The sequence below is a fragment of the Chaetodon auriga genome, chromosome 6, assembly GCF_051107435.1.
Source record: "Chaetodon auriga isolate fChaAug3 chromosome 6, fChaAug3.hap1, whole genome shotgun sequence".
Lineage (NCBI taxonomy): Eukaryota > Metazoa > Chordata > Actinopteri > Chaetodontiformes > Chaetodontidae > Chaetodon > Chaetodon auriga.
The window spans coordinates 14,046,938-14,069,558 of NC_135079.1; the positions used below are offsets into that span (position 1 = coordinate 14,046,938).

Sequence of the window (22,621 nt, forward strand, 5' to 3'; positions counted from 1 at the left end):
ACATCTGAATTTACAACCTTTCCACTCACATGAGTATTGTCTTGTTACAAAATGTGGTGAAGTCAAGCTTAAAGACCGAACTTTTAGTTAATAAACTGAGCGAAAAGCAGCAGCCCAGCGGACACAGTGCGCAGTTAGCCATTGAAGGTTACTGAAATGAAGACTGATATATATGTAAAGTTATTTAAGGCGTTTAAAGGTTGTTGGTAAAAATCCGTAAAGGAAAATAATGATTAGAGGGAATATTATTAAACGTGGCGATTTCCAACAAGTTCATTAACAGGTTGCAGGTAAATCTAAGGGAAAGGTTGATGGGTGCTGTCCATGTTCACGCCTCCTCCAAGCTCAGAGCGAGCGGTGTCAAACTGGCCGCAAACAAAAAAGTGCTTCCGGTCGCAGTTTTCTAAATAAACTACCCGGGGACGAACGTGTTGACATGTGTGCTGGTGTACCAAACCATAGACACAATTTGACATTTTATCAAATATATGTAGTAAACTTAAATATATTTATTCATGGATTTGAGAGGGCTATTTTTTTCATCACTGTGACACACATGTTTTTATTTTGAAGGCGAAACTGGCTCTGTCCCGACCTTTTTCTGGCATCCTCTGTCCGTCCTCCTGAAGTTGAGTGGAGTGAAGCTGGTGTGAGATTTCACCGTTCACTTGTTGTTTGCGTCGCCTCGTGTCCGCGTAGTGCAGGAGCAGCCGGAGCGGAGGTCGGGACGGCAGCACTCCGTGAGAAGGAGCAACGCGAAACCCTCTTGAAAGTTTTAGATGGTCGCGAGTGGTCAGTGTAGAGTACCGGCTACCTCAGGTCATGGTGGGATTTTTCGCGGGATGAGAGCCATCACCGACCGCGCGCACTGGGGACATCCAGGGCGCCGGTAACAGCGCGCACCCACTGGGAGCAGCGGTGGGAGGCAGGCGGACTGGCTGACGGTGGGGTCGGTCCCCTCCTGCGGACAAAACGAGTGACCCGTCCGATGATTAACTCGGCAGGAGGTTTCCCCCGAGAGCCATGATGATGATCTCGGAGTTTTTCCCCTTGAAGAAACTGCGGCGCAACCGCAAATATCTCCTGTTCGGGGCGATTGTGCTGGTCGGAGTCGTGGCCGTCTACCATGAGATGGTTGCTGCAAAAGCATGGAGCAGTGGTACGAGTAAGTTTGTGGTTACCAGTCCGGACACTGTTAGACAGGTCTTACTCAACAAATGTCGGTCCTCTAAACTTTTGTTTGAATGATGTATCTAACTAGCGACCTGTATCTGATCAACAACCTGATAGAATAAAGGGAGAAATTAAAAAAGCAAGAAATAAATGAGCAGAATGAAGCTGCAGAATGAAGCAGTTTCTTGTGATGTCGCAGTGTGCTACATCTGAAGAAACCTTACGGAGTGACCACAAAAGCAGATGTAACAACAATGTAACTTCCTTACTCAGATCTACACCGTTTGCACTGTCTGCTGAGGCGACCTGTTCTTTTGTTCGCTTCATCGCAAACTATGGACAAGTGCAAACCTTTACAACATCTTACAGTTCATTGCCTTACAGTAAAGTGCAGCTTCAGTAATTACCACGAAGCTGAGGCACCACCTTTCTGCCGCTGAAACTGCAACAGGTATAAATGCTGCGTGGTGGAACCCTGCCGAACTATGAACTGTTTAAAATGACATAAAAGTGCTCTTTATTGCACGAGTGTTGTGTTAGATTACAATTTATGAATGCTTTCTATATTTCTGGTCACTCTTTATATGTAGAATATGTTATACAGAGATAACTGTCAGTTCAATATGAACTTTTCTGCAAGTCTCAGTTTGAGCATTACATTTATTTTATGTCTATTTCTGCCTTTACTTTTCATGAAGATGCTGAATGCATTTGTACAGGAAACATGAGCCCGCAGCAGGTGAAACAACAGGTCCGCTTCGAGAGATGGAGTTGTGTGTGTGTGTGTCAGAGCCAGAAAAAAAAGAGTGAGAGGGGGGATGGGGAGGTCAGACTGCAGGTTTACACTTTGAAGGAAGTCTCGTCTCACACTGGGAAACCAAACTTCCTGCCCTTTACCTTATTTACACCTCAGCCTGCCATCTGTTGCATTGCGCTCGCTCTGGAGTGTAACATCAGAGTGTCACCGCACTGGTATGATTGGAGATGAAAACAGAGAAAATAGTCAGGTTGGTGTCTGCCCACAACAGAGAACTAACAAAATGTGACACAGGCACTTTGAACAAAGCCTGACGTGTAAACACATGCCTCAGACATACATTAAAGGGCTTGCCAAGCTACACATTCCTGGGCTGTAGCCCCCTCAAACAGTGGGGCTTCTCTCAAGGGAAGGACTCCCTGAAGCTTTCAAACAGACCTGAGAGAGCAATGTGAAGATCAAACTGTGTCATGGCAGGTGGACACGAGACAGAAGTGTCTTTTATCAAATGTGAAAGCTAGTTTGGAGCCACACTTTTGTTTTAATTACACCGAGTCAATAAGCAGACACAGGTGATGATTTGCGAAAAGTCGTAATGCGCAGTCTTATGAGTAACCACCGTTAAACCGCCTTGATTGGAATTTCAGTTTTATGGGAAACATGGGATGGATAAAAACGGCAGACACGCAAATGAAGTGATTCCAGGTAACCAGGCAATTACTTCTCTCATTAAATGATGAAGCAGTCGCAGGAGGACGTGGAGATAAGCCTGCAGATGGTTGTAAAGCTTTGAGACTGAGCTGAAATGTAGATTGTGTGACAGCTCATTACAGAGAATTTGTGCCCAGTATTCACATTTTTGGTTATTTCTACAGGCCAACAACATCTTAAATAACTGGTGGACATTTGTACAGAATTTCCGTCTTAGAAGACATTTAAGGTTTATTTTAATGAGGACAGTGCCACATACCACAGTCTTTATTGCCTAAGCTTGTTTGTAACGCCCATCCATATTTGGATTTCAGAACTTTGAAGATGTTTATGAGCTTTTGGAAACTGCAGGGATGAACTAGAGTTTTAGGTTAAAATATAGGCCTCATACTCATCCGGATTATATTTTTTTGTTGTTGTTGTCAATATATCAGCAGTTTCAAGAGCTCTCACACTGGGTCTGAATCCTCTAAACCGCTAGTCCACGTGGCATTAAGCGTTATTGTCATACTTTTCTCTTTCACCACTGGTGTAACTGCTTAGTAAGTGAACTCTGGTTAGCTCATTGTTCAACTGCACAAACACCAATATCCTGCAGTCAAAGAGAATAAAGGGAAATGCATCAGTTCGTGTCATGATAAAACTACATAATCAACATCAGGAGCTGCTCGTCTAGAAAAGAGCAAAGTTCACTGCCTACAAGGCTCGGTGTGCCTTGACTGAAAAGCTGACAAGCGTTCTCACTGCAAATGGTGATTGTTGCGGTTTCCTCCTGCGCAGCAGAGCATCGACATGCTCACCCACAAACCATAGAGAAGAAGCCGAATGGGTGATGACTGCCGATTCCAGTTAGCACTGAAGCGTGCTGAGGCTGGGCCCTGCACGCTCAGTATGGCTCTGTCAGGGATGGCTTGTTTTTCCCAAATGTATGTCACATGGGCACTAAAGAACAAAGATAACATATGAAGTGCTGCAGTTAATAAATGTCCCATTGGACCAATGGCTGCCAGTGTGGGTCTTGTTAATGTGGTGATCCTTTCTACTGGGCACTCCTTCCACATTTAGAAAAGGTTGTGGTTGAGTTAATGGTAAGATGTTAATGATAAAAAGGATTGCAACATTAGGAATGCACTTGAATTGGAATATGCTCCTTGAAAAATGCTTGATTTTCAACATAATCTTTAGTTTCAGCTACACAGTCACTCACATACACCAAAAATCCACAAATCTATGCATACATATATTATATTCATTGATTTCTTTGGGTATAAAGGAATTCTGTAAACTTGATTTTTCATAGTTGCATTTATAGTAACAATTCAGATGATAGACGACGTTAAAGGCTTCCAGAGTGTACAAATGTTTGGTTTAGCTGCCTTGAAAGAGCTTAAAAAGTGTGTGAATTGTAAAATCCCTGGGGACGCTTCCTGGGGAAAACTCTCAGGCATTACACAGTGTGCAGCATGCTGCTTACCATAACTGTCATCTATTAACTTTACCCATGTAAAGTGTGTGTTTGACTGTCTACACTGTGTTTTACATAGCCTCACCCTTTAAATCTACATACAAGTGCAACAGCATTTGTTTAAAATCCTAGAACAGCTGTGCCAAACCTGGAATAGAGTGTTGAAAATAGACAAAACAGACCAAAATGTGACATTAATACAGAAACCACAGGGAAAGCCTCCAGTCTCTTTGTTGTTTCTGTGTAATTTTTTGTGCCCTGTATGAAAGCTGAACGCCGAGCAGCAATTTCCATCAGCGGAAACAACTTTGAGTTGTTGAGTTTACCAAACAAAGCACTGACAGTCGTTTCTGAGTGATTGGAAACAATAATTCATCAGTGCTGTGGTGCAAATCGAGACGAAAAGGCAGCAGAAGAGGAGTAAGAAGTGAAGACTGGATGAGTGCAGATGGAGATAAAAATATTCCTCTCCCTCTTTTCTCAACCACCACTCTAGAATTACTCGTGTTGCCAAAATTGGCCCCCAGGTCTCAAGGGTGTGTGTTTGGAGATCTCCACCCTGGTGATAATCACAGACTCCCGGTTCACAAGCACTGTAACCCCAGTTCACTCGCTGACACCACAAGCTCATAAAAACACAAACAAACAGTGAGGTCTTCATTTAAAATACACTATACCCTGTAATTTGAAAGATGATGGAAGCGGTTGGGAAGAATAATAATTCTGCTCTGCCAGGGATTTTTGCCAACTGCAAAAATACTGTGACTGAGATGAGTTGCATTCAGTGGTCATCAGCTCTGAATTGGAACAGGGAGTGGGTGGGACTCCGCTGGGACACTGGGCCCCATTGTTCATGCAACATAAGCCCACGAGAAATGGATGAAAAAGCATCATGCGTATGGAGGACTAGAAATCCGGTATCACCTACACAAGGTGACATACGGCCTTGCACCTGGCCGGTTAGATTTGTGACATAAGATGTGATTGTTTAGTCCGTTATGGTTGGAGTCAGGTGTGGTTGTTATTCTTTGGTTGCAGCAGAAACTGCACCATGTTTCAGCAGCGCTGCTTCAGATCCGGTTTATCTATGACAGGGGTGCGTGTACGTGTGCGCTCCCCCCTCGCAGCTCAATCTGAGTTGATTTTCTTATGCCACCAATCAGAAGAGGCAGATCAAGCCACATGCTCGTTGAGAATACAGTTTTGTTTGAATGCAAAGTCAGGAAGCCAGTTCAAAAATAACAACCTGTTCCACCTCCTCAGGGAAATCATCAATCTCTTTCAGATCTGGAGCAGGGAGCATGTAATGGTGTTGCCCGGCTGTTTACAGTCGCTGCATATTTGCCTGTCAGTCCTGCGCTGCTCTGATTGTTTTCACCCGCTTCCTCAGGTATGAATCCTGATGCTGATGGCAGCAGCTGGAGGCCAGCCATGGCTGACGAAAGGGTAAGAGCGGTGCATGGGAAGAGAAGTGATAGAGAGTATGGTGATGCAAGGAGTGTCTGTTTGCACAGGGAGGGGTGCGAAATGAGCTGAAGTGCAGTGATTTTGTGCCCCTGTTTGTGTTCCAGGTTGGAAGGGACCATTCAGCTGCGTGGAGATCCAGCTACACTCCACAGACCTGGAAACCAGAGGTGTGTGTGTGTGTGTGTGTGTGTGTGTCCACAGTGCGCGTGTGTCTCTCCTCTGAACTCTGAATAACCTGCCCAGGCCTGCCCAGTTCCCTCCCACCTCACTTTGCCTATTTGTACACTATATTTCCTGCAGCAGTGTGCTGCAGCAGCTTCTATTGACCAGTATGAGGGTCATCAAATTCCCACTATATTAAGCAGCTCCGCGCTTTGGCCAGCTGCTCGCACCTCATGTTTCATGTTTGGGGGAAGCTGTGTCTGGCTCTCCAGGCCAGTGTAACCAAACTTTACGTAAGCGTTGTAATAGTCCCAGTGATCATGTTTGTGTTAGTTATTGGCTGGATGTTGTTTACACTCTGTCTAACCTAAACTGTACTGCTTTTTAATACGTTTTTTTTTTTTTTTCCAGGGAAGGTGTACCTCTAATATGTATTGTATTTCCTGTTATTGTTATTGTTAGGTCTGTAAAATGTCAAAAACTAGTGAAGAATACCCCTCAGTTACCTGGAATCTAAGTCTTGTTTTGTCCAGCCAGCAATTCAAAAAGACCCAAATTTTCAATCGCATAAAAAAACAAAAAAAAACAAAAGCAGAAATTCGTGACAGTTGTGAAGCTGTAACTCGAGGATGTTTGACACTTACACTTGAAAGTTTCCAGTCTATTAAAAGCCACAACCTTCACAGATTTAACACTGCATTGAATGGAAAGGAAAGACAGTGCAGCAGAGCCAGGGTTGGAAGAAAATAAAACCGAGGCTGCCTCCCAGTCAAGTGGCCTTTGATCGCACACATGGGAAGCAGAAGGAAATAGGCTTGTTAAATGATTACAAGCAAATGGCCCCTTGCCTCATTATTTTATAGCCTCCTGCCTGAGCCTCAGAGCCCAGGTCATACTAACATTTGCAGATAACAGTAGAGTGTTTAGCTAGACCCCTAATGAAATGTGACCAACTACTGGGCTGGTTCTGGCTCTCACCCACTTTATTCTGTCTTTGAGCTGCAATCAGCACTCACGGATCAGATAACATAGCCTGTTTGGCAGATGTCACACAGGTGTATGTTTACAGGACACCTGGGCCTCTGCTGAAACTGCTTCCCCTTTTAGGTGTGTGTGTGTGTGTGTACGTGAGTCTCCCAGCGTTTCGTATAGACTTTGATTGAAGCGATAAGCAAAAGACTGTGGTTTCTGCTGCCACACAGTTCCTGTGATCCACCCCTCTACCTGTGTATGCATTAGGGCTGTCATTAAAAACGTAATCAATTCCATACTCTGTGACAAGTTAACCTAAATGAGTCACACGTATGATCTGTCACAGGTGGACTTACTGATAGTCTGTTGGAATGAGGCTTTATCAGACTGGCTGTAGCATCAGAGGCTGTGCCAGGTCTGATCTCTACACTCCCCGCTGAGTGCTTTACCGTAACAAATAAAAATATTTAGTCAGTCGTGCTATTCAGCCATCTAGATAGTGAAAATTTGCAGAGATTTTGCCCCAGTTACTCTTGATAATCCACAGAAAACACTGTCAACTGTTTTTATGGGGACGATTTTCTTTGATAAAAGAAAACTTCTCACAATCAAGTCTGTGTATTCGCCAGCGTTTCCTTAAAGAGAAGTTGTATTTTTTAATGTACTATGATAATGCTCAGAGGCGGATATCTTCAAACGTGGGCTACTAAAGGCTCGATTATCTGCGTGGCTGGACACCACAAGAGATAAGGTGGTTTATAATTTGAGTAAACCTACTCTTAAAGTGATCCATTTCTGTCCTCGGTGAGAGGGGGAGGATAAAAAGAACCAGCTGACACTTGAAACCTGTGGTTCTGTCATTGTATTGTCAAGTGGTATCCAAGGAAGTAAGTCTGTATTTGTTGGTTTTAGTTTCTTTAAGTACTGAGGCCAGATGGTTGATTGTTCCACTGCTAGCAGCACAAACACCAGAGTGTTCCCAACATCCTCCTCTCTCTCTCTTCTTCCTGCAGTATAAGGGACGGGCCAATCTGCACGTCTTTGAGGACTGGTGTGGCAGTTCTGTAGCTGACCTCTGCAAGAACATGCACTACCCACTGTATCCTCATGTGAGTCGAACCCTTGTCTTCGGAGTCCACCCAGTTGTCGTTAATTATGTTTAATTCAATCATTTCCATTTTTAGACTCGCTTGCAACAAACAACGGCCCACCGCTTTGTTCCAGACGAATCAAACTGCAGTCCTGGAAAGCCACTGCCAATTAAACTTCACAAATGGACATCAAAATGTTTTTGTTTTTTTTTATTTTCCTGAGATTTAATAATAAACATCTGCTTAGAATCAGTATGTAGTACAGACGTGGGACACGGCGAATGTTAGCACACTGACGTGATATTAGTATTTAGCTCAAAGCTCCGCTATTTACAGCCTCACGTAGCTGCTCGCAGGCTGTAGACTTATTCTTGTCAGCTCCCCAAGTCTCTAGTGGTTCATGGCATTTGTTGTGGGTGTCAGTCATGGGTTGATATATAGAAATACAGGAAAGTTCTCAAAACTGTTGCAGAAACCAGTGACGTCTTTTATACATTCAAGAGACAAACAAGTATTTAGGTGATGTACGTATATCTGATTTTGGCCGTCAACGTTTTCTTATCTAGTTTTACACCAGAGGACGCTGTCAAGACTGTGCTATGACGTACAGTTATCATTCTCCCCTTCTCATACATGGCTTTTAAAGCATAATGCCGTAATTGTTCAGCTGACTGAAATGCAGCTGTTTAACATCCCAGCGCACACTCTGACACAAGCGTAGGCAAACACACTCAGAGGTGCATTCTACATCCATGTGCTAGATCCTCATGTCCCCACACTCAAGATGTAGTCTCACTTTGAGTAAACATCATGGCTGATTCTCTGTGCTTCCCCTTCCCTCTCTCTCTTCCAGTCCAGGACTACAGTGCAGAAGTTGGCCGTCTCTCCTCAGTGGACCAACTACGGGCTCAGGATATTTGGTTATCTGCATCCATACACTGATGGTACAATGTATAGTCATCTAGTTCCTGTCTGCCATCACACTGAGTACATGCGTGCACAACACCTCCCTCTGTCTCTCCCTCAGTCGGTCTCTTTATCTCTTTGTCTCTTTGTCTGTTTTTTCTCTCAGGAGACTTTGTGTTTGCTTTGAGCTCTGATGACAACTCTGAATTTTGGCTCAGCACAGATGACTCTCCCCTCAACGGGCAGTTATTGGCATGGGTCGGAAAGGTACGGGCGTGTGTCATCTTCTCAAGTGGCGGAGGGCCATTTCCTCATATTACTTGCAGTATTCATCATCATGTAATCACATCATCTCTGTCATGTTTGTTTGCATGTGGGTTGTCTTTTTATAGACTGGTGCCGAGTGGACGGCCCCCGGTGAGTTTGAGAAGTATGCCAGTCAGACCTCCAGACCGGTTTGGTGAGTCGACCGCATGCTAGACTAGATGTGTGCGATAGTTAACGCAGCTCAGAGACGATCTCTTTGCCCGACTGACTAACTCAGTTGCCCCTGAGATCTTGTTTAATCCCAGACGAATGACTGCACCCTCATCCTGTGTCGGTGTTGTGTTTTATCTTTTAAGGGGGTCGTCTTTAGGCAATGCAGTGATTTTAATTTGATGTTCTCGCCATCCTTTTAGTGGCTGTACTATATGTTGCACACTATGTTGCACACATGTCACACACCGGTCAGGTTTCTGCTTAATTGATAATTAAAACACAACGTAAGAGCTAAGACGAAAAAACAAAAAGGCAAAAATTACTATCTTTTAATCCTGATGAACTATATCACTTTCACTCCACAGCTTGAAGACCGTGTATTATAAAGCTTGGACTGAAAATGAATGAATATTACTGTTTATACAATCATGAAATACCACTGTTTACCTTGAAAATGATGATAAGGTGCTGCAGTTATGCATATTTAACTTCAAATGATTATCCACTTTAAACTACAGTCAACATAAAACAAAACAAAAACAGGAAATGAAGATCAAACATAAAATGCATCTTTGACCAAGCATGCTTCACCCACATCCTGTAGATACCGCAATACACACAGTGCAGCATTCCTTCAGACTCCATTAACAAAGCCAAGGAATGTTAATTGCGTTATTAACCTAACTGGAGTAACGGCACATAGAGCCAACACAACATCCTTGCTCGCTTACACACACACACTTGGTCCTCCAACTAAGCAAACTGCAAATGTACATTATAAAGTCATTTAACACGAATCAGCAATAAATAAAATATCAACAAACCATAGGCCCTTATCAGTCAGGTATTAAGCAAACAGTAAGTATTTTGTATGGCATACCGGCATACTCTTTCAAAATAAAAGCACCAGCTTTTATAATTGAACTAGCAGGACAAAGTGAACACAGCCTTAAGAAAATAGCGCACCTATAACATGAATAAACATGAAAAACGCATTATTTAGGTTTGCAAACAGTGTATACTCATACTAGAACTACATATTTATATATGAAAACGGACCTATTGTCATTATGATTCCTGTCCGCCCACTCCTGTTGACTCTTTTCCTGTCATGTGATGAATAGTGAAATGACTCCTGCAGGAATCCCGAAAGAATCCCAGAACAATGTCACCCTGTTAGTGGGTGTGGATCGATAAATGTCATTTCTCCTTCGAGTATTGTTTAAATTCTGGTTGGTGCACAGATTTATGGGATGTCGTGTTTTTCCAGTTGAGTGCCCTCTACTTCAACCCCACAAGAAGAGTACATATAAAAGACAGACAGAAATTAGGTTTCAATGACCATGAACTTTCCTCAGATGTCATCTGATTATCCCAACGTTAAGGGGCCCTCCATCGATTGGACAGATGAAAATCAGTTTACTTGTCGTGGGTAGTCCTACTCCTGTTTGTATAATGTATAAACAAAAAGAAGCTGTGGGGTTGAATTGTGGGAATCGTAGGATCTAGCTTTTTTTTTTAAGAGTTTGATTCATACTAAGGACTAAAAGTCAAGATACTGCAACTTCTGCTACAATAGTGACCCTTCTTGTTTTAAATCTGTCTCTTGCAGGTACCCTGTCTTTTACAGAGGTGTAAAACTAAACCCATGCCTAAACGTACGCACCTCTAATCTACTAACCCAAGCATAAACATTAAAAAAAAAATGTTCATGTCCTTCTGGGAATCCAGACTAGAATTGCTGTTGCAGTAAAAACTCAACATTGCTGTTACGACAGAGGTGCTGGAAAAAATTAGACTGCTGTTCCAACTATTTTATGGCATTATTGATAGTGGAAAGCTTTCACTGTGTGGGGGTGGTTAACTGTAACTGGGCAGGACATTTTTTACACTACACAATGAAAACCAGTTTGGTGAGTTACCACCAACAATGGAACATGTAAATATCAGCACTTAAGATTAAGTTTTTGTAAATGCCCAGTTGCGAGACATTGAACTGATTTGGATTTTGATAAGTGTGTCTGAACAGCAAGACGCATTAGATTAAATTCAGTAAAAATAGTCTGTTTTAAGATTCTAATGGAGGACAAACCTATAATAGGGAGAACATTATATCTCAAAGCTGTAATTGATTACATTTTCTCTCTGTGATGCTGATATTGTCTGAAACCAGTAAGAGGACACACACATACGCACACTCTTCACACACACAGTTACACATGTATGAAACCAGCAGTTTCAGTTTCAACACTTTGATGAGCCAAAATATGCAGGATATGCAGGAATATATGCAGAGAAAACAATGAGTGCGGTAGATTGTTTTTAATCTTGTATCCTTTTGACCTGATTAATAGAGATAAGAATTTGTGATATCAGCTTGATCAGCTTCAAGACACCCCAGAGTAATGAGTCTCAGGCCTTTATCTGACAGGGGGGCTGCTGCACACACAGACCCACACAGCTGCATCACTACTTCTCTGGAATTGAGTTCAGTGATTGTGTGTGATATGAGTATAATGTAGAACTGGTTTACTGTCTGACAGGCTGTCCGCTCAGAAGAGGTACTTTTTTGAAGTAATCCACAAGCAAAACGACAGAGGGACTGATCACGTGGAGGTGGCAGTAAGTAGTTGGACTCAGCAATCACAGAAAATGTCCTCTCCTTTTGTCTTTGTCTCTTTTTATTGGTTCCAGCTCTGACTGTCAGGCCTGTACTCATTTTCATGTGCGATGTGAGTAATAAAGTGGAAGAGACATGCAGTTCTTTGTGTTTGTTTTCACACAGTGGCAGCTCCTGGACCAAGGCTTTAGGTTCATGGTTATTGAATCCAATCACATCTCCCTCTATGTTAGTAAGTACACAAAGACCCACACATCATTCCTGCAGCCTCAGTGAGTCTTTATTAGTCTCGAGCTCAGGGTAAATTTCCATCACACGGTGCCTCATAATCCTGTTTGCCTTTATTATTCTGCAAGGATGCTCATTCTTGCAAATCAAGTCAGTGGTTTTGTTGCACAATAAATGCAGAGCACTTTTCTTATTCTCGTGCCCTATGGCTTCATCACACAGACGAGTCTGCCTTGTTACTGAGCGATGTTGCCCACATACCGCAGACGGCTGCAAGCCACCAACGCACCCCCACAAAACAGCACGGTGCCGCACCAGACATGCTGAGGGAAGATCCGCGAGATGCTCTCCACCGAGGTGAGAGACGTCTGTGTTGCACCATCTCTCTGCCACGCAGCAGATAAGTCAGGCCAGACGTTACTATTGTGAAACTTATTCTCTCATAATGCACAAAGTAATCTAATCTCAAATCTCAATTTGTTTGCAGTGCCTTTGATAAACAGCAAGCTCCTCCAAGGGGTTCTGCCTGATTGCTCGTACAAGCCCAGCTACATTATCAAGGACTTCCCTCTGCTCCGCTATCAAGGACTGCAGTTTGTATGTACTTCTATTTCTATAGCTTGTACGTCTCACTTAGATTTCTACTGGTCGAGCTTTAGATCACATTTCGCCTCAGCGCTCATGTTTCACACAAAAAAAGCTCCTGAATACAGTTTTTAATTAACGAATTAATGAACCATGTTAAAGATAACTGGGTTGTACCAAGAAGGCTTTTTTTTTTTTTTTTTTTTTTAAGTTTATGTTGCCCCAGAGTGAAACAGGAAGCCTTTTCCATCTTTCGTGGCCCTCTTTTATTTTATTTTTAAATGTGTTCTTGTTGTGCCGAGCAGTGTTGTCTATTTGAGGAGTCTAAATTATGCCAGCGTACGTAATGCCTCCAGGGGACCAATTTTAAAGGAAATGGTCATGCTGCACCCATTAGAAAAAACATTTAGCTGCAGTGCTTCTCTCAGTTGATTCGACAGCAGATTGCAAAAGTCTGATTATTAGTCACTTTGCGGTGACTTCCTGGAGGCACTGCGGGTAGCCTGGCAACCCCATAGTGACAACAAGACCCCAGGATGACACTGCTTGGTCAAGAAAAAGTCCTGCACATAACCCCCGTACAAACACGTGGAGATTTTACCCTCCCACAGCTTAAGCAAGCAAGATATAACGTGTTAGTGAGCTTTGGGGCTGCTGCTAGGCTGATTTTTGTACCCCTGTTTCCAGTCTGTCTGCTATCCCGCTGATACTCAGAGAGAAATATTGTACTTTTTACTTCACTCCAAGTATTTGACAGTTTAAGTGACTTGTTTCTTCCCAAATTAGGACTTTTGCACAAACATACATTGCACATTTTTGAACAGACAAAGAGCTTAAAAAAATAGGATGTTTTGTTAGAAATTAAGCATGAACCTTCCTAAGAATATGTACACGTACAGCCGAAATGATTACTTGATTAAATGACTGACAGAAAATTAACTGGCAACTGTTTTGATAATCGTTCAAGCCTTTTTTTTTTTGATCAGTAGATTAATCCAGAATGAAATTCAGTTGCAGCTTTATACAAAATGGTTCAAAATGAGCTAAACCTGAACCAGCTGCAACAGTAAGATCCTCAGTGTCAGTCTTCATTGAGTGCTGTTAATATTTGAAGTCATTGTACTTAAATAAGTCACATATTTGATGCAGGACTTTAACAGTGTGGTGTTAGTACTTTTCCTTAAGTGAAGAATCTCAATATTAATTCCTCCACCATTGGCCACTCGCTGGCTGTAGCGTTGTGTATAACAGATATGAGTGGTGTTTGTCTTCTCTTCTAACTCATGACAAGAAACTCATAAATATGAACATTACTTCACATCAATTTTGAAATCTGCTATACGTGAGACAAAAAAACCACATCCAGTGTGTTCCGCTCTTATCTCACTTCTGCACTCACACACCCTTCTATTATACAAGACCTCATGAGTCACCAGGAAGCCCTTATAGCTTTAACAGCCTGTCATTTCATCTCATCTCCCCAGGTTCACATGTCCTACATCTATCCCAATGACTACACCCGACTCACACACATGGAGACAGAGAGCAGCTGCTTCTACCGAGAGAGCCCCTACTACATGAAGATGTGAGACCTCACACTCTAAGTGAAAATACATCCAGTAGGACAGAGCAGAGTTAGAAGTCGAAAGAAAGAAGAATAAAGTGTTTTTTTTTTGAGAGAGAGAGAGAGAGCGAGTCCCATCTGACAGCTACGTCCATTTTGTGATCGTAAATCTTTGCATATTTTATGTTTTGTCCTCTTGTCTTCAGGTTTGGTTTCTCTAGATACATGAGACTGGACCGCCCTGATATGCAGGCAAATGCAAAAGCAGGCCGAGGTATTTTCTACTTCACTTTTCTTCTTTTTCAAGTAACTTCTATTGCCACTCCGTTACACTCTCTTTTTCTGCTACTTCTGTTAGATTTTGGTTTCCAGAGGAGAAACTCAGTGGTCGGTGAGGAGGATGAGTTTGACAATGAAGCCTATCAAAGAGGAAGGGAAATCAGGCTGGACCAGAAAAATAATGCTCTTTTCCGAGACTATGGTGATGATTACGATGATTACACTCAGAAACGCAAGCGCAGACTCTTCTCCTTAACCACGCAAGAAGCTAACAACATGCCGAAGAACACCTCTGACATCAGACTGCACCTAGATGAGCTGCAGAGGAAGCAAGGAGAAGACAGTGTCCCGCAGCCTCAGCCAGAGTCAAAGAAACCAGTTGAGTCTCTGCAGTCAGCGCCAACTCAAGCCTCAAGACAACACCTGCACCAGAACCAGACAGAGTCCAGGCTTGACGGCCGGGTAAAAAATGCAGAACAGATAAAACCAAAACGAAAATCGAGAAAAGCAAAGAGACAAAAGCTCAGATCAGTAGAGACAGCTGTGAGACCAAGAGGGACAAATCCAGCAGTGCCAGTGGACAGAGAGCAGCTCGAAGCAAAGCAACGACCAGAAGTCCCGTCAGAGCAACTCAGATCCAAACAGCATCGTATCCAGAGAACCCGTAAAGTGAACCAAACCCAAATCCAGACACTCCAAGACTCAAAGCTTCGACCCTCAGAGAGGGACGCTCCCCTTCTGGAAAGACCCACAGTCTCCAAGCAGCAGACGCTTGAAACCAGAGACAAGCTTCTGACCACTCCCAAGAGAGACCGCCCTTTTTTAAGGCTAAATCAGAGGAACCCAGATGCCAGAAAACACCTCAGGGATAGAGAGATAGAGATGAATATGCCTCTACAGCTGGATCTAGAAAATAAAATCCACAAAGTGAAGTTGACCACCAGAGAAAAAACTGACAAAAAGCGGTCAGACACGAAAGGAGAGGATGCCCAAGCAGGGGAGGAAGACAAGGTTCACAACAGGGATTTGAACAGGAGAAGCACCAGGGAGGGTGCGAGAGACTCTCTTTGGGGACCAGGAGAAGACTTGGAAGGTACGGATGATGAGGACCTTACCCCCCCGCCGGTGTTTGACCCCGAGGTCAACTGGAGCCAGACCTTCAAGGTCAACCACCTGGACATTCAGGCACAGCGGTTAGATTGGATCGACCTGCACTGCAACATCTCAGGCAACCTGCTGCTCCGCTCCAGTGACACTCTGCCTGTGGTGAAGGCTTTCATGGACCAACTCAACCAAAAGCACAACGGGTAAGTGCTGTACTTGTGTATGCCCCAGTGCCTGAGTCATGAGATCCATTTATGGCAGGACTGACTGAAACAGACCTGACGTGGTGTTCCGCAGGGCTTTATCTAAGGTCTAGTTCTTTTCAGTCTCTATATTTTACCACTTGGCAATGTTATGAGAAATCATAACATCAATTTCCATAATTATGCAATTACCCGATATATGTCTGTATGATCAAATGACTGCAGTTCTATCAACAGCTTAATTGCATTTATCAGCTTGTGGATGACTCAGACCTTCTTACAGCTAAAACAAGACAAAACTGAGATCCTTGTTATTGGTGAAAAGCTGAGAGAGAGAAACTGTCTGAACACCTAAATCTGTTGACGCTAAACACCAAGGAACAGGTCAGAAACCTTGGTGTGATCGTTGACCTAAATTTTGAACATTAAGAAGTGTCCTTCTATGATTTAAGGACTATTGAGTCCTTGCCCGCTGGGTTCTGAATGAGCACATCACATTAAGCAATCAACCACACCTCCAATATTGATAAAAAGGAATTCTAATCGTGCAGAAATTGCATTATCGTGTTGCAGCTCATTTCAGCCTCTTTTTAATTGTAATTCTCTCTGTTTGTGCAGGCGGTTCACATTGGTGCGTGTGCTTAACGTGGTGAAGCGTGTGGACGGCATCCAGGGCAGCCGCTACCTCCTGGAGCTGGAGCTGAAAGATGTGAATGGCAAGCTGGTGCGCCTGTCGCACTACATCTACACTCTGATTCGCCACAGCAGGCAACGCCGCAAGGACTTCCAGCGGCAGAAACCTCAGCTGGTGCTGTGTAATCCGGTGGGCTTCCGCTGGAATACGGCTGCCACTGTCCACTTTGTAGTACCTGGTACGTCCACTATTAACCACGCTCATTACAGCCATTATATCCACCACCTTTTTTCCTCTACTTCTTGACTGCGTTGGCTTCTGTTTCCACTGTTGCTATTCACAAAAAACATTAATGTTCAGACACATGTCATTCGTCATGGAATAACTGATGACAAGCAGTGGAAAAATGACTAAATTAACCTCAGTATGTCAGCGTTTACATCTTGCACTCAACCTCCTGTAGAAAATACAATATTTACAATAATAGGCTTGTCCTAACCACAGAATCTATGTCAATATTCACTTACAGAAAGAAAGAAAGGCCTCGGTTATGTGCTTTTGTCCTTTTATTTAGCCATCAACGTCAGATTCCAAGCTGTGCAAAGACTCAGATCTTTTGGAGTGACCCATAGCAGCCCTACTCTGAAGTGCACAGGAATAAGGACAGCCTCACTGGAACCACATCTTAAACATAGAATGTTAAAAAGGAGAGCCTGCTGGTAGATTGAATTCAACCCAACATAGTATGACAAACATGCCCGCTAACACTGAACTGTGAACACCGTGAACTGATTGAGTCTATTAATGCATGACCTACACAGCTGATCACTCGTCTGTGCGTCTCTCTCAGTGAAAAACCAGGCTCGGTGGGTGCTGCAGCTGATTGCTGACATGGAGCGACTCTTCAGAGACACTCGAGACGCCAACTTCAACCTCATCATCACCGACTACAACAGCACTGACATGGACGTGAGGAAGGCTCTGCAGAAATCATCACTCCCCAGGTACGTGTTTCGCTCTCGCGCAGAATCCCAACGTGTGATGCAGGATTTGTGTGTACTACAACTGTCTCTGTGGATCAGGTACGAGTACGTGAAGCTGAGTGGAAACTTTGAGCGCTCTGCTGGTCTGCAAGCAGGTATCGACCTCATAAAGGTGAGTATCGCAACATCACTCAGCGATAAGGCGTTAAGATGAGGTGATGGATGGACGTAATATTAAATCTCCTTCACGTCTTTCCCTCTTAATTCTTCCTCAGGATGACCACAGCATTGTGTTTCTTTGTGACCTCCACATCCACTTCCCTCCCTCTATCATCGACACCATCAGGAAGCACTGTGTGGAGGGATACATGGCCTTTGCCCCGATAGTCCTAAGACTGGACTGCGGGGCCACGCCATTGGAGGCCAGAGGTAGATGCAGATACACCAACTTTAGTTCTATTCTCATGTGTCCGTTATTCCTTTGAAGAAAGTTCTTCCTTCAGCTGAAATATACTGCTAACAGTTTCACTAAAACTTTTACCACTGGAGTCGTCATTAACAGAAGTCATTTAGTGGAGTGTTCATACAGCCATATGTCCAAGTTCTTTAATGTGACTAAAGATGTTAAATCAGTGAGAAATTCTTGCTTTTGTTGTCCAGGTCAGTGTAGAAACCCTGTTATAGAGCAAAGAGGACTCATTCATTGGTGGCTGTAAGTGAACTGAGCGCTGACTGCCTCCTTCACGGATGTCAGAGAGCACTTTCTAGATATCTAATTATCATTATTGGTTTACAATCTTTTTAGGAGTCTGTTTTCACACTGATATAGGCTCATTGAAATAACATTAATTTGGTTAGAAAGTGAAAATATTAAACAAAAATAGGCATATTAGGCATGTAAGTGGGGTCCCCTCCTTTGTTTCCTTGTTACTACTGACCTGTTTTAGATCTCTTACTCTCTCAGAGATGGATGGGAATTCGCACAGCAGCCTCCAAGCTCATATCTCCATCTGTTCACCTTGCATTGACATGTTGGATTAATATCTTAATGCCTACAGGCACATACACACTCTGACAAAGAAGCCCCATTGGCTACACCTGTTTTAGTGAATCGTGGCATCCAGTCATGCCACGTTGTAACATGTGGCAGACGAAGGTTCCTGAGTGTTTTTCCTCACATTCATATGAGATTTTAAAAGGAAGGCGGCGGTCGTGGTAAGGTGTCTTGTGTCTGTGAGGCACAAACAAGCAACACTACCGAGCCACTAAAATGAAAAGCGTTTTTCAGTGTGGGTGCGAGCGACATTAAATTTGAATGGAAATGTGACCATGTGTGTTGCAGGTTACTGGGAGGTCAATGGCTTTGGCCTGCTGGGGATCTATAAGTCAGACCTGGATGCAGTGGGAGGAATGAACACCAGAGAATTCACAGACCGCTGGGGAGGAGAAGACTGGGAGCTCCTCGACAGGTGTGGTCCTCTCAGGCTAAGTGTTTGTTAATCACAACTTTTTTAGTCTGTTTCCAATTTTTTTGCTTTCATTTAAGGTCACAGACAGAAGTTTTCTTCTGTAAAAGAGGATGATGCACATTTCTGTACCTACAGTGTGAATGAGAGGCTTGACTGACTTGTTTGTGATGGAAGGAATGATACTGTATATATGGTGATGATAGTCTTTCCACTTGCACTTAGTGTAACAAGTTCCTGCATGTTTCTTTATAGAGTTGTTTAAGAAAAGCTCTGGAAAGAGTGACTGAACACTGGCTGTAGTAGATGGAAGTGAAGGAGTTGAGACATTACAAAATAACTGCTGGAAGGCATTGAACGTGGCAGACTGACAGTATACCAGTTTTTTATTTTCTTAAAGCAGCGAATGATGCCGCACCATCTATTTTACAGCAGTCAGCGTTTCACCACATGAAAAAACAAGGCGTTCTTTACATCACCTGCATTTTTATATTGCACTTTAAAACACATCAAAAGCGTTTCTGTTGCAGGATGGCGTTGTAACACAACACGCTTTGTGATTCACTAGTGCACATATATGAGGAATAACAGACGTTGAAGTGCTAACTTCAAGCCACTAAGAGTGAAATGAAAGACAGACTCAAAGCATGATGCTGTGTGTCTGTGTCTTTTTACCTTTGAAAAGCCAAAAGTTAAAGCGGCTGTAATCTATACTGTCATTATGATGAACAAATAACAGTGTGACGTTGTGTAAGGGGTTGTTTATAATCTACAGAGAATTATCTCCCAAATCTGCCGCCCTCCTTGGCTTTATGGAGCTTCATAGTGAGTTTAAGCTCAGTATTTAGCTGTCCAGCCCACAACTTGACTGTTTTGGTTCACTCTCACTCCTCCCATGGTGTCATTCTCAGCTGAAGCGAGCAGCTGTTTTCAGTGAAAACGCTCTAAAAACCTGCTGTACACCATCTACTCAGCCTCAAACAGCAAACAGACACAGATGGCAAGTTGGTGGTGAAAGTAGTTGAACATTTAATATCTAAAGACACAAATATTTCCCTCGGGATTGTTTAGAGAACACTTAATATCGATGAAGTTTGGGAAGTGCTGCGTTAAAGCCTAACAAAATGAAAAGGAAGTAAACAGCTGTGCTCTGTTCTCGCCTCAGGATCCTCCAGGCGGGACTGGAAGTGGAGAGGATCTACTTGAGGAACTTCTTCCACCACTATCACTCCAAACGCGGCATGTGGAACCGGCGGATGTCGCCCAGCCTCAGGTGACCTTGTCCCCTGCCGCTGCACCATGACCACGATCGCCATGGTTACAACCAAGGCAACCAGAGCACTTTAAGGCCGGAGCATGATTCCTGCTGCATAATGGTAAAACCTGCTGACCGACGGGGAGGGCGACAGGATGCTGACATCGGATTGGATCCTGTCCTCTGTGGAACGGCAGCGCAGGAGTGGCAGCAGTGACGGTCGCTGCTGAGGAGATACTACTGATACGCTCGAGTTGAGTCCACTGGATGAACACTTGACTACTAAGAGGGTACTGGTTATGGGTGACTGATATTACATATGAAGATACTGATGTGCGCCATGATGATCTGGCTGGCTGCACAAAACTGACCTGATCCAAAGACCTAATTTAATGACAGTTCACACTCCAAGCATGTATACTGTACACACACGTGTCCAATATGTCAGAGATCACACATCTTGCACATGAGTCTTAACTGAGGATGAAAAAAATGATATATATGTATTTGACTGCAGACTGTGCACATGGTAAACACAGCCTTACTTGTCATGTTGTAAATTATGGAGAACTTTATATTTATTATATCAGTGTTTGTAGGATTTTTTTTTGTCATTTGAGTTTGATGTTTTGTCCAGAAACAGTCAACAGCATTTCAGTGTACCTCAGTTTAGTGCCCTCCCATGTGTGTTCTCATTCATATGAATCGGGCCTTCTGTTGTGACTGTTGTTCAGGTACTGGGGCCACGTGGGGCTGTTTTGACAGATGAGTTAAGAAAGGCCTCAAACAGGAAGAAGAATTAAATATTTAAGTGATTTTCATCATTGTAGCATTTTGTCTGAGAAGGACACATGATTGAAAGAACGCTCAGTGCATCACAGACATATGAAACAGTGCATTATGGTGACAGTTTTGAACATGTCACCTGTTTCATTTCATGTCTGCCTCTTCTCTCTACATGTCTACTTACCAAAGATAATCATTGAAAGCTGAGTAGTTGTTTTCTACATGGCTGGCTTTTGAAAATGTCCATGTAAAAACAGCATTAAGGGCAGTTTTAGTCAATTTTACTGTAATTTATGTCCATGCAGCCAGTTCATGAGATTTGTATTGATCTACCTGCTGAATTTAATAGTTGTTTTCAAAAGAATAATTGTTTTGATGATTCTCAAAAGCTTTTTTGATTTTTTTTTTTCATGTCTCAGTCTATGAAGCTTCCCATTTTGGGAAATATTGTTTTCGTTGTTCGCACAGTAAATACAGATGGGAAACGTAGTGGGTGGGAAATGATCTTGTATGTTTATCATATTGTTTTATTGTTATTTAAAATGATTGCTCACATTCCGGTTTGACAAACTCGTCGTGCCTTTCTAAGCTGTTGAGATTGTTACACGTTGAATCAGTTGTCATATAAGGCGATTAAAAACACAACACACTTCTGGTCTGACACCAGGCTTGCTTGGTGGTTTTGGTTTGTAACACTGCCAGGTATTGTGTGTTTTTTTTCCCTGTACTTTTTTTTTTTTTTTAGATATACCTCATCCCTCTCTTTGTGCTGAGAGTTAACCCCTGCCTTATTGTACAGTTTTGGAGTCTCTTCTCTCAGGGACAGCTTTTTTCCACTTTACCCTGCCTGACAAATCTGAGGAATAAATTTCTTTTGTCTTCATTTTCAGTGCATTATGTGTACTTCTTAATTGTTTACCTGTGGAATGTTCCAAACAGGTGTCTTTGGAGCATTCCACATTTCCAGTCTTTTGCTGCTCCTGTCACATTTTGTGTCGTTTTTCACAGTACATGGTGCAGTCACCAGGCCGAGGACGCAGAACAAAGTCAGACTTGTAGTGTGTTCTCCCATTGGATATTTGCTGAAGGTCCATGCAGATGCTGTCTTTTTAGTAATGTCAAAGCAATGTGCGGTACTTTACATATACTTATATATGCGCACTCTGCTTCCCACATGTCACATTATTGTTTCACAGGCGAGTTAATCTCCCTGGGTGTGGGTCCCTGGCAAGTGGGTCTAATTTTCATCCCACCTGAAGGGTAGGGAAAGTAATACGGGACTAAATATTTCCAAAACTATGGTCAAAATGCAGTCAAAGGTAATTTATGCAGATTATATTCTGTCATGACTTCCTGCACTTTGGGTAGTCCTGCAACTAGATGATGCATGTCTAAAAAGTGTGTAAATCCATACTGATTATTTCACAGGCTTTTTAGCCAGCACGCTATCTCAGTGAGATAATATAAGAGAAACTCAAGCCTGAGAAGAAAGACTGTGGTGCATGAGGACCATTTTAAGCTGGCATTCACACGGGCACATGCTGTATTTGCACAGATGCTCGTGAGCACACATGAATTCCTCAGAGGCTGCAGACTTCTTCCCCCGTCCCCCCCACCATCATTTACCTTCGTCTTACTGACACTCTCTGATGTCAGTCCAAGGACAGCTGCTAGTGTGTGTGTGTGTGTGTGTGTGTGTGTGTGTGTGTGTGTGACAGTGTTTACTGTAT

General features: G+C 43.1%; 1 protein-coding gene across 2 annotated transcripts; it reads left to right on the plus strand.

Annotated features, from left to right (window-relative positions):
- The first annotated feature begins 651 nt into the window (after positions 1–651).
- On the plus strand, positions 652–21,773 carry b4galnt3b (beta-1,4-N-acetyl-galactosaminyl transferase 3b). Of its 2 annotated transcripts, none has more exons than XM_076733782.1 (20): positions 652–1,165; positions 5,497–5,552; positions 5,678–5,740; positions 7,721–7,816; positions 8,652–8,742; positions 8,871–8,971; positions 9,097–9,164; positions 11,728–11,806; positions 11,970–12,036; positions 12,255–12,389; positions 12,520–12,629; positions 14,102–14,202; positions 14,388–14,455; positions 14,540–15,767; positions 16,386–16,639; positions 17,252–17,405; positions 17,484–17,556; positions 17,660–17,813; positions 18,727–18,853; positions 20,016–21,773. In XM_076733782.1, exons 1-20 carry the CDS (start codon positions 1,024–1,026, stop codon positions 20,125–20,127), a joined length of 3,279 nt encoding a protein of 1,092 aa, XP_076589897.1. In that variant the 5' UTR covers positions 652–1,023; the 3' UTR covers positions 20,128–21,773. The 2 variants fall into 2 exon arrangements, with proteins under 2 accessions (XP_076589897.1, XP_076589898.1); XM_076733783.1 differs by having other exon boundaries at positions 680–1,159.
- Positions 21,774–22,621: the final 848 nt, after the last annotated feature.